Genomic DNA, 17,397 nt, shown 5'->3' on the forward strand with positions numbered 1-17,397 from the left:
TTTCCTCTATTCCTGCTGCTGCTGTTTCTGTTTCACTGCCATGCAGATCAGGTCTTTGTTCAGGTGCTTCATTGGATAGCTTGACGAGATAGAAAAAATTAATGTTAAAGAAGCATTGTTTCTACTTCTCGGATGCAGAATTGTATCACATTGAATATAGATTATTCACCTGCGAGTAAAGTTTAAAGGGAGGAACACTCAAAAAAAATATCGCAAAAAACAGTCTAGCACCTCTGTCACATTGTCTTAATTTAGCCCTTTTTCCTACCTTTATCTTACCAAACTCAGAAGCCCCTCAAGGAACTCTAAACAATACTATCTGAATACTAGCTGAATATGTGCTGAACCGAGACTAAGTTTGGTCCAGGATCTCTTGCCTCTGCTGTTTAATTGCTTTTTATTCACTGCATTTTTCACATTCTTTTGCTGTGCATCATATCACCTGTTAGCCTGTGGTGACACATGAATATTCTTCCCCTCCACTCATTTTTACAGAATAACAAAAATTAACCAAAATCTCTCAATTGCAAGCAAAACTAGAATCTACATTTCCACACCTCCAGTTTTACTTTTTATTTATTTGGTGTTTTTTAGATTTCAGGGAAGGGGAAATGGAATTCTTCTAAAATATGTGGGGTTTTTTTGTGGTTTTTTTTGTTTTTTTTTTTTCTTTTTTTTTTTTTTAATAAAAATTGTGTCATTGTCCAGTTTCCCTGAATTTAAAGCCATGACTTCAAGATTTATGGAACATATCGAAGCATGCAGTAAACTGATCTGTATGAGAGCCCTGTTACTGAGAGTAATACAGCAGTTGCTTTGCCAATGTTGTTTCCAAGATTAGAGAAATCAGATTAATATTAAAAGTCCATATTATTGCCTTTAGACTTGACTGTTAAAAATTGTGATTACCAAACCCGCACAGTGCTCAGGACAGATAGAAAATGTGAGACAACACTGCAAAAGGACAAATTCAGTGGTTGCTAAAATACAAGTAAAAAGCGTGTAAGAAGAAAGGGTTTCATGTCCAGTTTTTTGACAGCTGACTTTTGATGTTTGACCAGTTATTTTGGGTACCTGTTTTAGGAGAGATGCATGAAAGTTACTTTGGTAGTTTTGGTTCAGTAATTTTGTAGAGGGCTATTTTTTTATATTTCAGCTTGAGTGTTCTTTCAGAATATTTTCTTTATTTAATTAAAAAAAAAAAACCAAATCAGTCATCTGAGTGTTTTGGCATAAAAGCTTATCCTCTGAGCTCCAAACCATGAGTTAGTCAAAACAGATGTATTTCTACCAGCTTAATTTGATAGCTTGAAATAATTACCATAATTCATTAAAATAATTCTGTTAAGGTAGTAATCAGTTTTATTTGCATATCACAGATCAGTTCCACCTATAGTCTTTGAAGAAAGAGTTATTTGAATTTATGCATCATTTTTGTCATAGTTTTCCCACCTGAGCACAAAACTTGGTGTGACAGATTGAGTTACAGAGGATTGAAAGCAGAAAGAAAATTAAAAACTTCTAAATCAACATTTTTTTAATAATCTGTAAAAAATAAAGCATATAGAAAAGATTGTCCTTTCAAAATATCTGTAAATTAAGTACTTTCTGCATATCAGGTTGAATATAATACATGAGGGAGATGAGAAATTTATGTGATCAGTACATTTCAGAATGAATTGATGGTCTTCAGGCAGATAGAGCCTATAGTCAAATACACAAATAAATAAATAATTACTTAAAGAAATTAAATGCTTTACTTGCAGTTTTCCTTTGATACATGTAACACCTAGGAAGATAATAGCACCTTTCTGCTGGAAAATCTGGCTTTTTTGCTTGTAACCTCTGGGTACTGCTCTGTCTCTGACGTACATAACTGTGTCTGATATGTTCAAAAGTAGTTGAGCAAATTTCCAACATTTTCATGTTGATATCACATACTGGTTTAATGCCTTTAAAACATTTCTTCCTTTAGGTGGATAATTAAACAAATAGTTTTAATTGTATCATTAATAAATGAACCCAGGAAACTCGCAAAGGAGTAGAAGAAATTGTCTTTTGTAGCACCATAAATTAATGTTATTAATTCAAATTACAGGGCGAGGTATTATGAACTTTACAACCTTCATATTTTTAAAATCTCCCTGGCTAGTCATAGTTCAAAATGACAATTTTACTTCTGGTTTCACATTTGTTCAGTAGTACTCCTGCAATTCAGGAAATAAACTCTGTGCTGTTATGTTTAATCATTAGAAATCATTTAAGCAATCTACTCTAGTATGAATTTAACTTTCATCCTTCTTGGTGTATGAAAGTTATATTTATTTTATTGTTTCAAATTCTGTAGATGCATAAGCTATATGAAAATATTTCCAACATTTCTTTGTCTTTTCAGTTAAATGTTCTTGAGATTAGGATCTATGTTTAATTGCCCTGTAGAGTTGATTTTTTAATAGCCTTCAACTATATTATGCATACAGCATGCGTATTAAGTTTACCTTCACATAGTGTACGAATGTGACTTCTATCAACCTTGTATTTTCTCTCTAAATTCTTAAGCTGATTGTCAGAGACATTCATTGCCATGTTTTTCTTCATGTCTTTTCATTCAAATTCTATTTGCTGAACCTTATGTGGCTGTCTGGGAATCTTCCAGCTAGTCTGCTCTTTGCTTGCTAGTCTGTTCTTTGAACACATTGCTATGGATCCTCATTGCAGCATTGATCCTTCTGTGGTGTCGTTCTCACTCCACAAAGACATGCACACAAGTGACATCTTTCATTCAGGTCTCAGACAATGCATTCCAACAAGCCAGCTGACATGAAATCAAAGTGCTTATGGGCCAACTCTGTTTTCATTCATTCCTCACTCATTAAAGTTCAGCGTCAGTTCCTCTGCTCTGACCTTTCCCTTTAGAATACTTGCTGCTCCCTCTCTGTATTTTTAGAGCATGTTTACACATGAAAGCTCAAAATTATCTCTGTTGATTACAACTGATTTTTATAAAGAGAAATCTGGCAGATAATGTTACTTAAACAAAGTTTTGGTATTTATTTGGCAGAAGAGAGGCTACAGAGAGTATGAAATAGGTTTTCATAATCATTTTGATGTTCCTGTTCTTACCACTGGTGTAACATTATTCAGGTTACACACTACAATTATTTAAATAATCACTTAAACAGGGTCATCTATCAGCAGATGAGCATATGAGGTTTGATTTCCTGTGAATTCTTGTCCTCATCTGTTTTCCAGTGGTCATCCCAGCTCTGTGTAAAATCCCCCTGACACCTACATGTCCTGTAATGTGAGATTTGTGTCTGTTGAGGTCTTAGTGAGCAGAGTATGTAATGGTTGTGTTCTTGCCTTGCCCTCAGCTCAGACCTTTCTTCTCTTTTCAGCTGATGATCTTCATTTATTTGTAGGGTTTATGGAGTTTAGTTATCCTTCAGATTTCCGTCCTTCTTGCTAGATTAGATTGAAGTCAGTGTGGATGTTGAAGAATCATGTGGAGGAAATGGGAAAGGCAGGCAGCTCGAGTGAGTTCCTTTGCATATACACAGGTGGGCTGTGCCGATTCAGATACCTCTGCTTCTGGCTGCTGTTTGCAAAGGCTGCAGATGTCCTCTAAGTCAAGTATGAAATTTCCTAGGCCTTTGTGGGTATCTCACATACTCTACTATCTTCTCTAAATGGCATCAACTACCTGCTTGTAGGCATCTGAGTCCTACCCACAGGGAGCTGGCATTATTGTGTAAAGCTGCTTTCTTTAAGAAACCTGCCAAGGAGAGGAGCATCAGTAGTATTGTAAATCTTACTGGGCAGAGAGTGGGGAGAAAGAAATGCTAAAATTTAGGTCTGGGGTGGAGAATGTGTTCCCATTCCCACATATATGTTTTTCAATATTCACACTGTGCATCATGAAGTTTCAGTGTAATGGATCAGATTACTTGAATTATAGAAGCCTTTTTCTGTCCAGTGTGTATGTTAGTTTGTTAAACCTAGGTGAGCATCTACTTCTGAGAACTAAAGTTGACTCTGTGAATACTGTCCTCAATGCTTTTTTTTTCTAATGTTTTACTTCATTAACTTGTGCATCTTGTAATGTTGAATTAATTAGATAAGGAAAAATACAGTTAGTGAGTTTCAGTGCATGGTAAATACTACTGTTTTATCAATATATGTGGAGAATGTGTTTGTCTAGGTGAAATATATGAAAATATGTTTTCCTAAAGGTTGTTAAAGTTGTTAACTTGAACTTCTTGTTTTTCCAGTGGTTTGGTGACCTTGTGACTCCAGTTTGGTGGGAGGATGTGTGGTTGAAAGAAGGTTTTGCTCACTATTTTGAATTTGTTGGGACAGACTACCTCTATCCGGGGTGGAACATGGTAAGTTAGTTCTATTTGGTTAATGTGGAGACTCCACAGAAAAGCTGCTTTGCTGTTAGACTCCTGCTTCTGTTATAGACAGGGACTGCTGAAAAATACCAAATGATGCATGCAAGTATCAGATGTCAAATGAACCAAAATCACTAGGTGTGAAATAATTTGACAGCATTCCAAAAGTGTAATCTGCAATTTATTGCAAGAGAAATAATGTCATGTCTATCATAACCCAGCATTAAAATAACTACTGTCTCTCTGCTTAGAAATATTTTGGATTAAAGCAGTTGTGATTTAACATGGACTATTCTTTAAAACATTGAGAACACTGAATTTTATTCACGAGATAAATTAGAAAGAAATTTTTGGCTAAAACATTCTGTAAAACTGAACATATTTTTTCTTACGGTATTCTGTTCTCCTCTCCCCAAATATACTCTTTTTATCTTCCTGGTATTGTTTAGATATCTAGAGTAAATGCTAAATTAACATGGGTTACATAATTTGAAAATTTAAGTTTTGTTATGGTTTCTAGCTGTACATAATTGGACATGCTTTTTCAACCAGTGAGCAAATACTGGAGCTCTCTGAGGGAGCTGGGAATTCCATGCTGGGACATTATTTTGGAGTCCTTCTGTTATATCATATTGTACCTAGACAGGTCCCATTTTGTATGAATTGCTATAGTCTAGCTATATTATATTTATAAGAAAAATAAGAGACATGAGACCTCAGTAGAAGGAAATCATTATGAAACTATAGGTTAAAGGTTTTTGTTGAGATTTTATTGTCCTTTGGAGGAATGTTTATATTTGCTAACATTTTGTGCTTATATATGTTTAATTATGTGGTAAAATATTTATTATAGATCTTGATTGTCTGACAGAGATCTGTTGGGGCTTGGATATTTTGTGTAAACTTTTAAAAACTAATGTGTGATTTTTTTTTTTTCCATTTCTGTGTGCTTTCCTGAATATAATTACCCAATTAACTTTTTGTGCCATAAAATAAAGATGCTATGATTATGATTTAAAGCTAATTTTTAAAAATTCATTTTATACAGGTTACTCTTGAGTTAGTTATGCTTCTTGTGAAATTTGAATTCTTTGTAGTATTTTAATTTTTTCTTTCAGGTGTCAATTTTTGTTTATAATTGCATTATGAAAAGGAAAACAAATCTTTATTTGAACTGACAACTGTCTTGCATAGGTAGGCTTGTTGGGTTTGCCTGGCTTTGGCTGTATTAAAACTGATTCTATTCATCTTTATAAAGAGCACAACCTGAATTACAATGTAATGATTCTAATTATGAATGCAATGAAATCTGGCAGGCCTTTGTGATTTTAGAATAGTGAAGTGTCATAGATGACAACATTTATACACTGAATTTTATCTTCAAATCATCAGTCATTTATTCTTCACATAATCAGTCTAACAAATTCAGAATAACTTTGCTTTAGAAGTCATTTGGAATATAGTATATTTGCTTGAAATTTCTGTGGAATGAATATAATGTTCACTGTTATGCAAATAACATGCCCATCATGTGAAATCTTGGCATCTTAGCAGAATACAAGCAAGAAGAGTGGATTGAACAAGGGATGGCAGTTAAACTGAAAAATCAGAAATGTGCTGCATAAATTAGAATTAACTACAGTAATATTGCTGTGCCTGAAAAAGTATTAATCTGTCAAGTTTTTTTTTAAAAAGAAGAAAGACTGCTCATAAGGCTTTGGATATCTTTGGCCTTTGATATAAAAATGACCATATTGACATATGTAAGTGATGAGAAAATGAGATGAAACTCACAATGGGTTAAATATGCTTAATTCTTTTGCACTTTACAGTAGGAATCAACACCGTCATGTTTCAGCATGTTTATTACATAGATTGTTGGATGAGAAAGCAAAAGTTACAGTTACTGAATTTTGTTATTGTTATAAAGTACATTTGGTGTTTGAACATACTGACATTTGTAAACTTGAAAAAATTAAAGTGATCGTGCATAAAAAGAGAAACTTTTCCAAGAAACTTATGATTTTTCAGAAGAGAAGGATGAAGTACAAGTTGTGAAAACAAGAACTACAAACCTTATTTTCTGTCATGATGGTCAAACAGTGTAATATTCCAGCATTGTGGTTGGTTTTTTCTCAGTAGTAATTCTTACCAGTGAATTATAAAAAAAAAAAAGTATGGTTTATGTTACCACAGCTCTTTGTGTCAGGAAAATAGTGATAAACCAAAATTCTCTTTATTTCTAAAGAGTTGGGAAAGTTAGGTAGCTAACTTCTTTCCCTCATAGTTCTGCAATGTTAACCTTGTAGGTTTGCTCAAAAAGCCCATGGATTAAAGCATCAAAATCAGCTTATTTTTAGCTTACTGAAGACTTTTTGTCTCATTCTTTTTTGGATAAATGTAGAAGCAGAAGACTGGTTGTCCATTCCAGAAAAAGGACTTTTATTTGGAAATGCAGCTTGAGCAATATGAGTACATCTGAAAAAATGAGATCTATGCACAGCTTCCTCAGTAAGTTGTTGGATATTTATAGGCTACAGGCACATTAGTTTTCACCATTAAGGCTTATAAACCACTAAGGTTTTGATTCAACTTGTCTGTCCTTTAACAGAGCTGATATTTTTCTGTGTCCATCTTACCTGGCATTCACGGCCTTGCTATGGCTGAATCCAAGACTCTTGAGAAGAGCTGTCTGTTAGGCATGTTCACACCATTATTACTTTAACCAACAGCACCAAGTTTGACACAAAATAGGAATCCATGATTTTTGTCTGAAACCCATTTCTTGGCTTTTTCTTCTTCTCTAGGTTATTTAACTTTCTTAAATATTTCTTCCCCCTGCCATTTTTAATTTTATCAGTTTTCCTTCAATACTCCTTATAGACTTTTACAGCAGGAAAGATGAGTGGATAACAATGGCAACTGCCATGGGGCTGCAACACTTTATTGAGCATTCCAGCGTGTCTGGAATTTCTTGTGTTGTCCAGAAGGCATTTACTGTCATACTTCATCATGCTTGCATAATCTTAATGAAAAAGGAAATCCAGTCCTATTAAAGCTTTGCTATCCTTATGTCCTGGATCCTCTGGCTGGGGTCATTTGGTCTGTTCAGCCTGGAGGAGAGCAGACTGAGGGGGGACCTCATGGCAGTCTACAACTTCCTCCTGAGGGCAAGAGAAGGGGCAGGCACTGATCTCTTTGTGATGCCCAGTGACCTGAGGGAATGGCCTCAGGTTGTGTCAGGGGAGGTTCAGGTTGAATATTAGGAAAAGGTTCCTTGCCAAGGGTGTTTGGGCACTGGACCAGGCTCTCTAGGGAAGTGGTCACAGCACCAAGCCTGTCTGAGTTGAAGCAGTGTTTGGACAATGCTCTTGGGCCCATGGAGTGATTTGTAATGATAGTCCTGTCCAGGGTCAGGAATTGGACTCAATGATCAATGTGGATTCCTTCCAACTCAGTTTATTGTGTGATTAAAATACTGGGTGAAAAACTGAATGAAGAGGCATTCTGATGGAGGTGTCTGTTATCCATTGCAGTTAATGTGAAATACATCAGAACTTGCCCAAGGAAGGGAATGAAGTTTTTCTGGTTTTAAAACAGAAAGATGAGCTTTCTGTGCTGAGATCCTTAATGGTTAACCCACTGTCTTAATATCTTTCTTCAAAGCTAAGTCACTTTAGATTAAAGCTAGAAATTATCATTTCCTTCCTTTAGCTAAGAAAATAAATCCCAGCATCTTACTTTTTACTTGTGAAGGTGAAGCTACATTGAATTTTGCAGGGAAGCTCTCTCATATACAGTGATTAGATGTCTGCCATGGGAAAGAATTCATGATTCTTCCCATTTCAGCGTCTTTCCTTGCCTGTCCCCCAAATTAACAGTTTTTTTGAAATTCTTGTTCTGAAATGCCTCACATTCTTACTGCTAGATCTCATTTTTAAAGGTCTGGGAAGTTTAAACAGTTGTTTCTGTGTTGTCAGGATGATTTTAAAAAGAAAGCTGTCTTAACAAAGTGTTCCTCTGAGATCAGAGAATTTCACTTGATCATGTGTGCTCAGGATAGTCATCTGCATGTGAATTTCCTTGCTGTTGCTATTTCATGACTTAGAAAAAGGTGAGATTTCTGTATTAGAGGCTTACCATATGGTTGTCTCTCCATGCTATCAAAAAGTAGCCAGAGCTGGGTGTGAGTTGGTGAGCTGTAAGATCTTATGTCTGATACAAGGTAATCTCACCTCTGTGGAAGGGGTCTTTGCTGGTTTTAGGATCAGAGAAAATAGAAAATTACAATGGAACTCCATGCAGGTAATTTCCACTTCAGAGCTCTGTCTTTTCTCATCTGCTGTGCTCACCTTTCTCCTTTCAGAGGCCTGTTTGCTGCTGTATATTCCATCTTCCTCTTGGCTTGTTTCTCTCATATCCTGAAGTCCTTTGCATGTGGCTTTGTAAAGGAAGGAATTCAGCTGAGGCTTGCAGATCCAGGAATTTATTGGCTGATCTTTTCCATCCTTATTTTCTGGTAGAAGGAACCATTATGTTTGTCCTTGAATGTCTAGATTTTGAGGACTATGACAGCAGGAATTACTGGCATGTAATTTGCCCTTACATCCATCAAATGAGCATCAAATACTTCAGCAGTCAGTACCTGGCTTGGTGCTGAGAAAGCATTTCACAGAGCCCAGCTGCCTTCTCCCTTTTCTTTATTATATAAGTTAGCTTTGCTGACAACTTTATTGGCTGAGTCAAGGTGTAGCACATCAGCAACAGCTTTGAATCCTTTCTTCTTGATCCATTAATGCCTTGGGATAGGATTTGCCACTATTTATTTGCTTACTACTTTTCATAATTAAGGATGGTCATATCTGCCAGAATTTTACTTAGTATTAAATAAAAAACTTTGTACCTGTATAGAAGGGTATCTTTCCTCCTTCCATAAGTGAGCCTTGCTTCCTTTACACTATTAGGTTCCACAGTCTGGACAATCCTGCCATTACTACGGAATAATAATGTTGCATATCAACATGTCTGTGTCCTAATAATTTAGAAATAGATAAATGATCTGAGTTGCCTTTCTCAGTGGCTCAGTTGGTATAATTCAGCCACTAGACATACGTCTGTCTTTAATGTGCTTTGCCTCACATGCCTCTTAATGTGTTTGCCTCCATCATTAAAGATTTCTAAGCCATTGTTTAACTCATAGAAAACCCAGACAATCATTATAAGTTTTGAAGTAGACTTAAAACATGGACCTTTTTGATTTATTTCATTATTATTTTGGCATTTCAGACCTGAGCTATAGCCTGCTTGATCCTTCTAACCCAACATAAATATCATGCTGGCTCAGCAGTGAGGGAGATTCAGCCTCAACTACTTTCATCTTTTCTTTTTTGGTTAAAGGCTCCCCATGCTGGTGTAAAGTAAACCTTTAATTAATACCACATGGAGTGTTTTTCCTCCGGTAACTGCTCAGTGAAGTCAATCCTTGTATGATTTTTTGTTTTAACTCGACTGAGGGGGAAGCTTTCAGTGCAAAATTAACTAGAATCTCATGTATAATTGACTTTGGCAGGAAAAACAAGAGATTGTAAAGGTAAGGTGCAAGATCTTCTGTTTCCTAATTACTAGCCCTTTTTAAGTGTACCAGGTAAGAAATCCTTATACTGAGTTTTGCTTATAACCAAGAAAAAAAATTCCATTTCCACGTTTCTTCCTAAAGACAGGTTTGCTTTTTTTTCAATGCTCTGGCAAAGTAGATTAATGTAGGGAATTCTTTATTTTAAGTAGTTAACTCTTAACAGTTAGAGATCAGACAGAAGTGAATATCAACATTTATTCAAGAGATTAAGTAAGGGTTTGGAGAATGTCATTGTCTTTTCTAGCTTCATGTCATTTTCTGCTCATCTTGAGACAGCAGTTTGAATGACATTATGTTAAGTGCTTTGGAGTCATGTGAGTTCAAACCTTCTGAGTTCAGGGTTTAGATGAAGCTTCAGTTTCAGAAAAAAACTTCAGTCAGCTGGCTGAATTTCACATAATTTTGAATCAGTAGACACTTTCTCTTCAGTAAAGATGAGATAGAAACTTTTGCCTCAAAGTAAGGACTCATTACATGGTTGCCCTGCTGAAATAAAAATATGCATTTCATCAGGAAGTATAGTTGATATGGGAAATTCAGTAGAAAAGTTTAGTTGTATTTTTGATTTTATATTTTCTTAACTGAAAGACTGCTTCTCAAACTTTCAGCAATCCTGAATGTGCTATGACTTTAAAATAAAGTTGTGGCAGTGTGCAGTTATTTGGACCACAAACTGGTGAGTAATTTTTGATGTGTCTGCAGAACATTTTTGGTTCCTTCAGGACCTAGCTTGCTGAATCTCATCACTTTCAGGTTGAAGCACAGTATAGGTGTGCAATACCTGAAAATATTTTCATCGATGGTAACCTCTGACAGTTGTTGCTGGAAGTTGAATCAGTATACCAACCACATCATAAGGCCACTTTTCATTTAAGTATTATTTACTGTTTCTTGAATTGATTTTCCTTTACAGATTTCCTCTGTGGTGTTTGAATTAGAGGATAAGCTTCATACTTGGTTGCCTAATATTTTAAAATGCCCTGAAGACAAATGCATGAGGAAAACTCTTTGTTCATCTTTTTGCTTAATGATGCTGTTTTAGTGAAGGCAACTACATACATGATGGAAAAACATGTTCTTGGAGAGTAAAATTGGCCTTTTTTGTGAAGTGCTAGTGGTCAGTATGTGTTGTTTCCTTTGTTGATGCTCCCTTTTTTGTATTGCATCATTTTGTGGGCATACATTTGGCATAATGCCTCTGGTGAACAACCAAATCAAAGCTGTATCTGGTAAACAGAATGCAGAAAGGAAACAGAAGTTGAAGTAGCTGGTGGAATTGCTTAGGAACTCCAAATCAGCTATCCATCTGCTTGGCAATGTAAGGAGGTGGTTATAGAAAAGGTGGAAAAAGAAGAGAAAGATATAGAAAAGTGGAAAAGAAAATACATATCCAGTTCCTTCCCAGTACTTAAACTTGCTGGTCTTCCTTAACTATGAACTCCTAGGACATCTACCTTGTTTTGTAACAACAAAAGTTGTGAAAATTTCTCAATAAATTTTGCAAGACAGAAAATGCAGAAAAGAGGGTTATGAAGGTAGATATGGAACTGTGACATATTCACAGCTGATCAATGTAGAACGTGTTGCAGGCCTGCTTCAGTAAATTATACACATAATTGAAGCACACATCAGAGATATAAATTTAAAAAAAAACCAGTTTGTAAATTGCTCAAGGTATTTAAAAAAGATTATTATTGGAAAGTGAAAAAGAAACAGTGTTCTCATTTGCAAGTACTCAGGAGACTTCCTGTGCTATGACAAATTAGGATTTGTAAGCCTGTTTACAGGAAGAACTTGATTTTGGCTCTCAGTGCATCTTTCCTGGCCCTAATGTATTTTACCAAATCTTAGATTTCGTCATGTATTGTGGTTTGTTAAACTTCATCCTGTAATATATTTTGTTAGAACTCTACTGCTAGTAGTGTATATGCTGGTGTTCTTTGCTTTCAAAATTTGCCCCTATATTTTTTTCCCTAGGGTGCCCTTTCCCTGTAAACCCAATTGTTGTGTCTTGCACAAATGCTTGTTCTGTTACGTATGAAAGATCACTTACATTCTTTGTATTCTTGATGGCTAGTAAAGCTCTTGCAGAGACGATATTTTCAGAAAATTTGTCAGGAAAGTCATTTGTAGATTTGCACACCAATGTTAAGCTTTATTCATGTAGATTTCTCAGTCCATAAAGTGTTCAAATGGCTGTCCCAGAACAAAGGCAATGTCTTTAATATTGAGGCCTTTGATCTCTTTTGCGTGCTAATTATCAGTTTGGGCTTTCATTATGGTACTTCTTTAATTCCTTTTTTATTTTCTTTTTTTCATTTTAGTTATTTTCCCTGGTATTTCATATTAATTTCTAGAAGTTATTTTTATGTGACTGTCTGTAAGTGTTATTGTTATACTAACTTTTACATTATACCTCAGTATGATATTGTAAAATCACCAGCAGCAAACCCTCTCCATTACATCATTGTTATCCTGTTATACACAATAAATTTTTCTTGAAGGTAAACGCTTCCTGAAGGTACAGTCTTTTCTGCCAAAAATGTTATTTCACAATTGCTTTCTTTCCATTTAGAGGTAGATTAGGTAAATATTGGGCACCCTGGTGTAGATTTATACATGAAGAGTGACCACTATCTCTCTTTTTCCCAAGAACAAGGTGAATTTGAGTATTAGCTAAGGAGGAGACAGCACAGAAACAGGACAAGTCTTAAAGGAAAATCTTGTGTGCAAAACAGAGAAGGTCTTACTGGTAAATCATTTATATGAAGAGACAAATAATTGAATGTAGTGACCACAAATGTTTGGGAATAATCAGAAAATGTAGTTCTTTTAAAGATGTATTCATCTGGTAGCAGCACTTCAGTCCCTGCACCTGGAAGCATTCTGAAGAGTGAGAGCAACCAGAAATGATTGTCGTGTACTTTATTTTCAACACAGGTCTGATGTTTAGACTTTGACTATCTATACACATTTCAAGGAAAGCTGTGAGGAGAAGAGATGAAGAGCTGGGATTCCAAGTGCACAGTGAGTTGAGGAGATAGTGAGTTGAGGAGCTTCCTCTTTTTCTTTAAAGTGAGGCACAAATTTGTGTGGAAGCAGCTCTGTCTTTATTTCAGACTGACCTTGTGCTGCTGTGATACCCTTCCTGCTCAGAGCCCTGGCCCTGTGTTAGCATTGCTTTTGCATGTGGCTACTGACACTTTCCAAGCAAGGCTGCAAGGCTCACCTGAAGCCCTCTTTCCCTCACAGGTGGATCGCAGTCTTTGGCTTTTTTCTTGCAGTTGAACTCCCTCGGGGAAGGGTCATCTTGAACAGCATTTTGTCATTGTTTCAATGTATAGAAACAAATGTGCTGCAAACCTGACACCTATCATGTTGCCGGCTTGCTGGTCTCATTAAACACATTCCAAGATTGATTTCCTTTACAATTTCTGTCCTGGGTATTTCTTTACTCCTGTAGGTGTCAGTTAAAACAGATCAATTCCACTGTATGCATTGGGTAAAGTAACTAGGGAATAGAAAACCCTTCTTCCATCAGTCTAAGTAAGCAGCTTGGGCACACGTATTGACCTTTTCCCCTTAATTTGATATTAGGATTTCAAGAGCTGAGGTAGTGTTTCGTCAACATAATTAAGGCAGTTTTAGTTTCTTTCTGCACTTCTGCTTCTTGTTGCCTCCTCAAGCTGCAGGTCCCTTGTCAAACAGCAGTCTGTCTGTCCCTCCCTCGAGTTATATTTGAGTCTCCTCCAGTCTGATCTCAGGGGCTTTATACTAAAGGGAAAGGCTGGGAATGTTATGGAAATCCTTTTAGTTCAATAAATTTAGCTTTATAAGTCAAATGCCTTCTTAATTCTCACTGTAGGTTTGCATTTTTGGAGGCATACTGACTATACCATTTGTATCCCAGTGTGACAATCCACCGTAAATTTCAAGGAAGGCTTTTCAGCTGTGCTAACTTGGATGACCAATCATGAATTTGAAGTTCTCCTTTTCAGCCCTTCAGGACATAACCAAAGAAACAAACGGAACACCAAAATGTAGCCTGTTCTTTTTATATGTTTCTTAGTTTTGTTCTTACAGCTGCGCTTTATGTTTGCCATGTGCTAATCTTCTTGATTCTGGTTCTGTATTTAAGGAATTAATTTGTGATTATCTGGTGTCCTTTTAATGAGTTAATTCCAACCACAAAATCCATCACACAACTGTTTGTCTTCTGGGATCCAAACCTAAATTTGGAGACAGGTCTGTGTGTTCACATCTGTATGTGTTACATACCATACATTTGATGAAACTGGGGCTTTGTTACTAACTGATAGAGAACGTGAGTGAAGTGTAACCAAAATAACTACAATTTTTACACCTCAGCAGTTTCCCCCTGAGTAGGACTGTCATTATAATTGTTTATCTACACTTTTTTTCCCATTAAGAAAGGACAGTTACTAACTGCTTATGCCTGAGAAAATTTGGAAATTAACAATGATATGAAAAAGACATTACTTTTTGTTTTACAAACCTTACCTCATGCAGCCAGATGAGAGCACTAAGATTGTGTAGGTAATTGGCTTTCCTGCACCCTGTGTTTTTAATTGCCTGGATATGCAGTCAGCTCAAGGTACATTTCTTGTGCTCTAATGAATTTTAACATAAAGGTTTATTTCTAGGTAGATCAGCATTGGAAGAGCTTTTCAGCTGTCTTATAAAAATAATTTAGAGTAACACATTGATACCAAAGCCTTGCCACCCAATAAATTAAACATAGAATTTATTATGTAATTGTGTGCGTATTTTACCTGAGGACATCAAGGTGGCTTTTGAAAAAATGCAGCATCCCCCAGAGTTTCTTTATATCATGGCAGTAGGTTGACATTGATTCAGGAATTGTTATAATTTAGATAAAATTTGAGTTATGTCATTTCAGGTGAAAAAGCTTATTTAAACCTTACATAATTTTTAATTCACTCTTTGGAATTATTTGTGACTTGAAAAAGCAAGTAAATAAAGCTCTTCTTTCCTGACATGGTGTTTTGGATAAAAGACATCTAGATGAATGCAATATGAGGAGTTTTAAGGGCATGTCATTTCTCAGCTGAGAAAACCTCATCTGGTTGTGTACAAATGAGTGCAGCACAATGCATAGAGTATACATGAACATTTCATTAATGTTGCTGCCAGAGTAAATAGGGAGCAGTTTTGTAATTCCTCTGCTATCCATATTTATAGAAGGTATTGAAACAAATGCGTATGTTGGATGTTCTTCGGGCTTGTACCTGCCTCTGATGTAGCTGTGACTTTGACTATGTCATTTAACTACATGCAACTTTTTTCCCACTTGTGAAAAGAGAAAATGGTTTCCATGATAATGGTTTCCTTCCGATGGAAGTTACAAGGTTTGTAGATGGCTCAAGCTCATGAGGAGGAAGGATTTCTATACTAGAGTTACGAAAGAAGTGCATGTGCTGTGACATTGCTGTGAGCTCTTTTCAGTGTTCTGTCCCACACTGATCTGCTATGTGAACTTGTCACTAAGAGCCAAGTAACTTAAATTTCACCAAATAAAAAAGTACTAATTGTATTTACCCATCTTTGTCAAAAAAATTTTGTACCTGCATAGGCAATGAGCTCGAGGACTTGTAGCAGCTGTTTTTGTGATTGAAGATTTTGCCAGTTTGCCTCTCTCCCCACCCCTTGTAAGTGTGTATGACTAGTCATAATCAGTATTCCAGTCTGCACATATGGATGCATTTTGATTCATTTAATGCTCTTTAATTTCAGTCAAGTTTCATTGCAGTGAAGGATCTCAAATCTGAGTCTATTCCAAATACCTGTTCAAGACTGTAGGAGGTCATGGTTGTTTATGGTTTACATTCAAAGCAGAAGGTCTAATTTTAGTCAACTTACAGGAGTCGACTGCCTCTGGTAACTGTGCATCATTTCTATATTTCTGTAAGTGTGTATTTGTCTGTGATACTACTGTATATGCTGTATTTCAGGAAAAACAGAGATTTCTGACAGATGTCTTACATGAAGTGATGTTGCTGGATGGATTGTCCAGTTCACATCCAGTATCCCAGGAAGTGCAGCAGGCCTCAGACATCGACAGGGTATTTGACTGGATTGCCTATAAAAAGGTGAGACTAACTAAGCTTATCTATATGATACCGATATGTCAGTAGCTATAAGAAGATTGTGGTCCATCTGTAAAAGAAATACCATTGTAAAACTACATATGGGAAACTCATCTGTGTGGAATGCATTTGGAATATTCTACAGTGATTATAGCCAATTATGTTCAACATATCAAGTGTTAGTAAATGTTATAAATAAACTTGGGAGGCTGTCAGTATTGAGTAAGAAGATTTAGGGCTTTTTATTACTATTTATTTTGTGACAGGGTCTGAACTGTGTTAGATGATTTAAAAAGCAGAAGAATATGTAGTTTTTGTCTTGCTGAAACTCTCTAGAAAACTTAGCAAGGGCTAAATTTAACAGTAAAGTTTTTTCTATGCATGAGAGTTTTTCTGTCAGCTAGTGAAAACTCTGAAGTCATTGCTGAACATTGAGAGTGGAAAAACTGCCTTCTGGTGTGGTGATGGAATATGTATTAAATTCAAGCCATTTTAAATTTCATTTTAATGATTTGAAAATAAAATTTGACCAGTTTCTGGATTCAACAGCTTCTGTGCAGGAGTGAGAGGTTTCCCCTCCTCCATAACATGATTGGGCTTGCTGTTAGTACATGACATGAAAGCTGGTGTTTCCCATCATACCACATACTTATTCGCTGCTACAGACTATGGCATATGAAACTCTGCCTGAGTATCATGGCCAAATGTGTTTGCTGTGTGACACAGTGGGTACTGCCTGCAGCCTTCCTGTACAGGAGCTCTCTGATGATGATTCAGTTGCAGGAGTCTTTTGACTAAAGCCTTTGTGTCTAATAATCTTTTCTTCTGCATCATTTTCTGCCTAACATCAGACTGTAGCAAGGCAGCATAGAACTGACCTGGTGACTAAACCTCCAGTTTATCCAGGGCTCATTCTGGGCTGAAAAAGAGGTGTTATCCTCTCCTGTAGTCATAAGTTATTCCTAGACCACAATAACTTCTCCTTGGTCCTCTTGCATGAAAGGATCATACGCCTTTAAGGATGGGCAAATGAGAGTGTGTATGTATGTGTGGGTATATGTGGCCATGTAATATGTACCTATGATGTAATAAAAACCCACAAAATACTTAGGAAAATATTTTAAAATGCTGAAGTTGTTCAAGAGTCCAAGTAACATTTTCAAAAATTCCTTAGCTATACTGGAAAATATTGCTCTAGGTCAATTAAGCTATAACAGCCAGCAGCTTTTAGCATACTGAA

General features: G+C 36.1%; 1 protein-coding gene across 1 annotated transcript in view; it reads left to right on the forward strand.

The window, feature by feature from the left end:
- TRHDE (thyrotropin releasing hormone degrading enzyme) overlaps positions 1–17,397 on the forward strand; it is a 211,945-nt gene that overhangs the window by 81,808 nt on the left and 112,740 nt on the right. Inside the window, exons 5-6 of the mRNA XM_015628042.3 lie at positions 4,272–4,385; positions 16,023–16,160. Of these exons, the coding sequence (XP_015483528.1) occupies positions 4,272–4,385; positions 16,023–16,160 (252 nt within the window). The remainder of the gene's footprint in view (positions 1–4,271; positions 4,386–16,022; positions 16,161–17,397) is intronic.

Source organism: Parus major, chromosome 1A (assembly GCF_001522545.3).
Source record: "Parus major isolate Abel chromosome 1A, Parus_major1.1, whole genome shotgun sequence".
NCBI lineage: Eukaryota > Metazoa > Chordata > Aves > Passeriformes > Paridae > Parus > Parus major.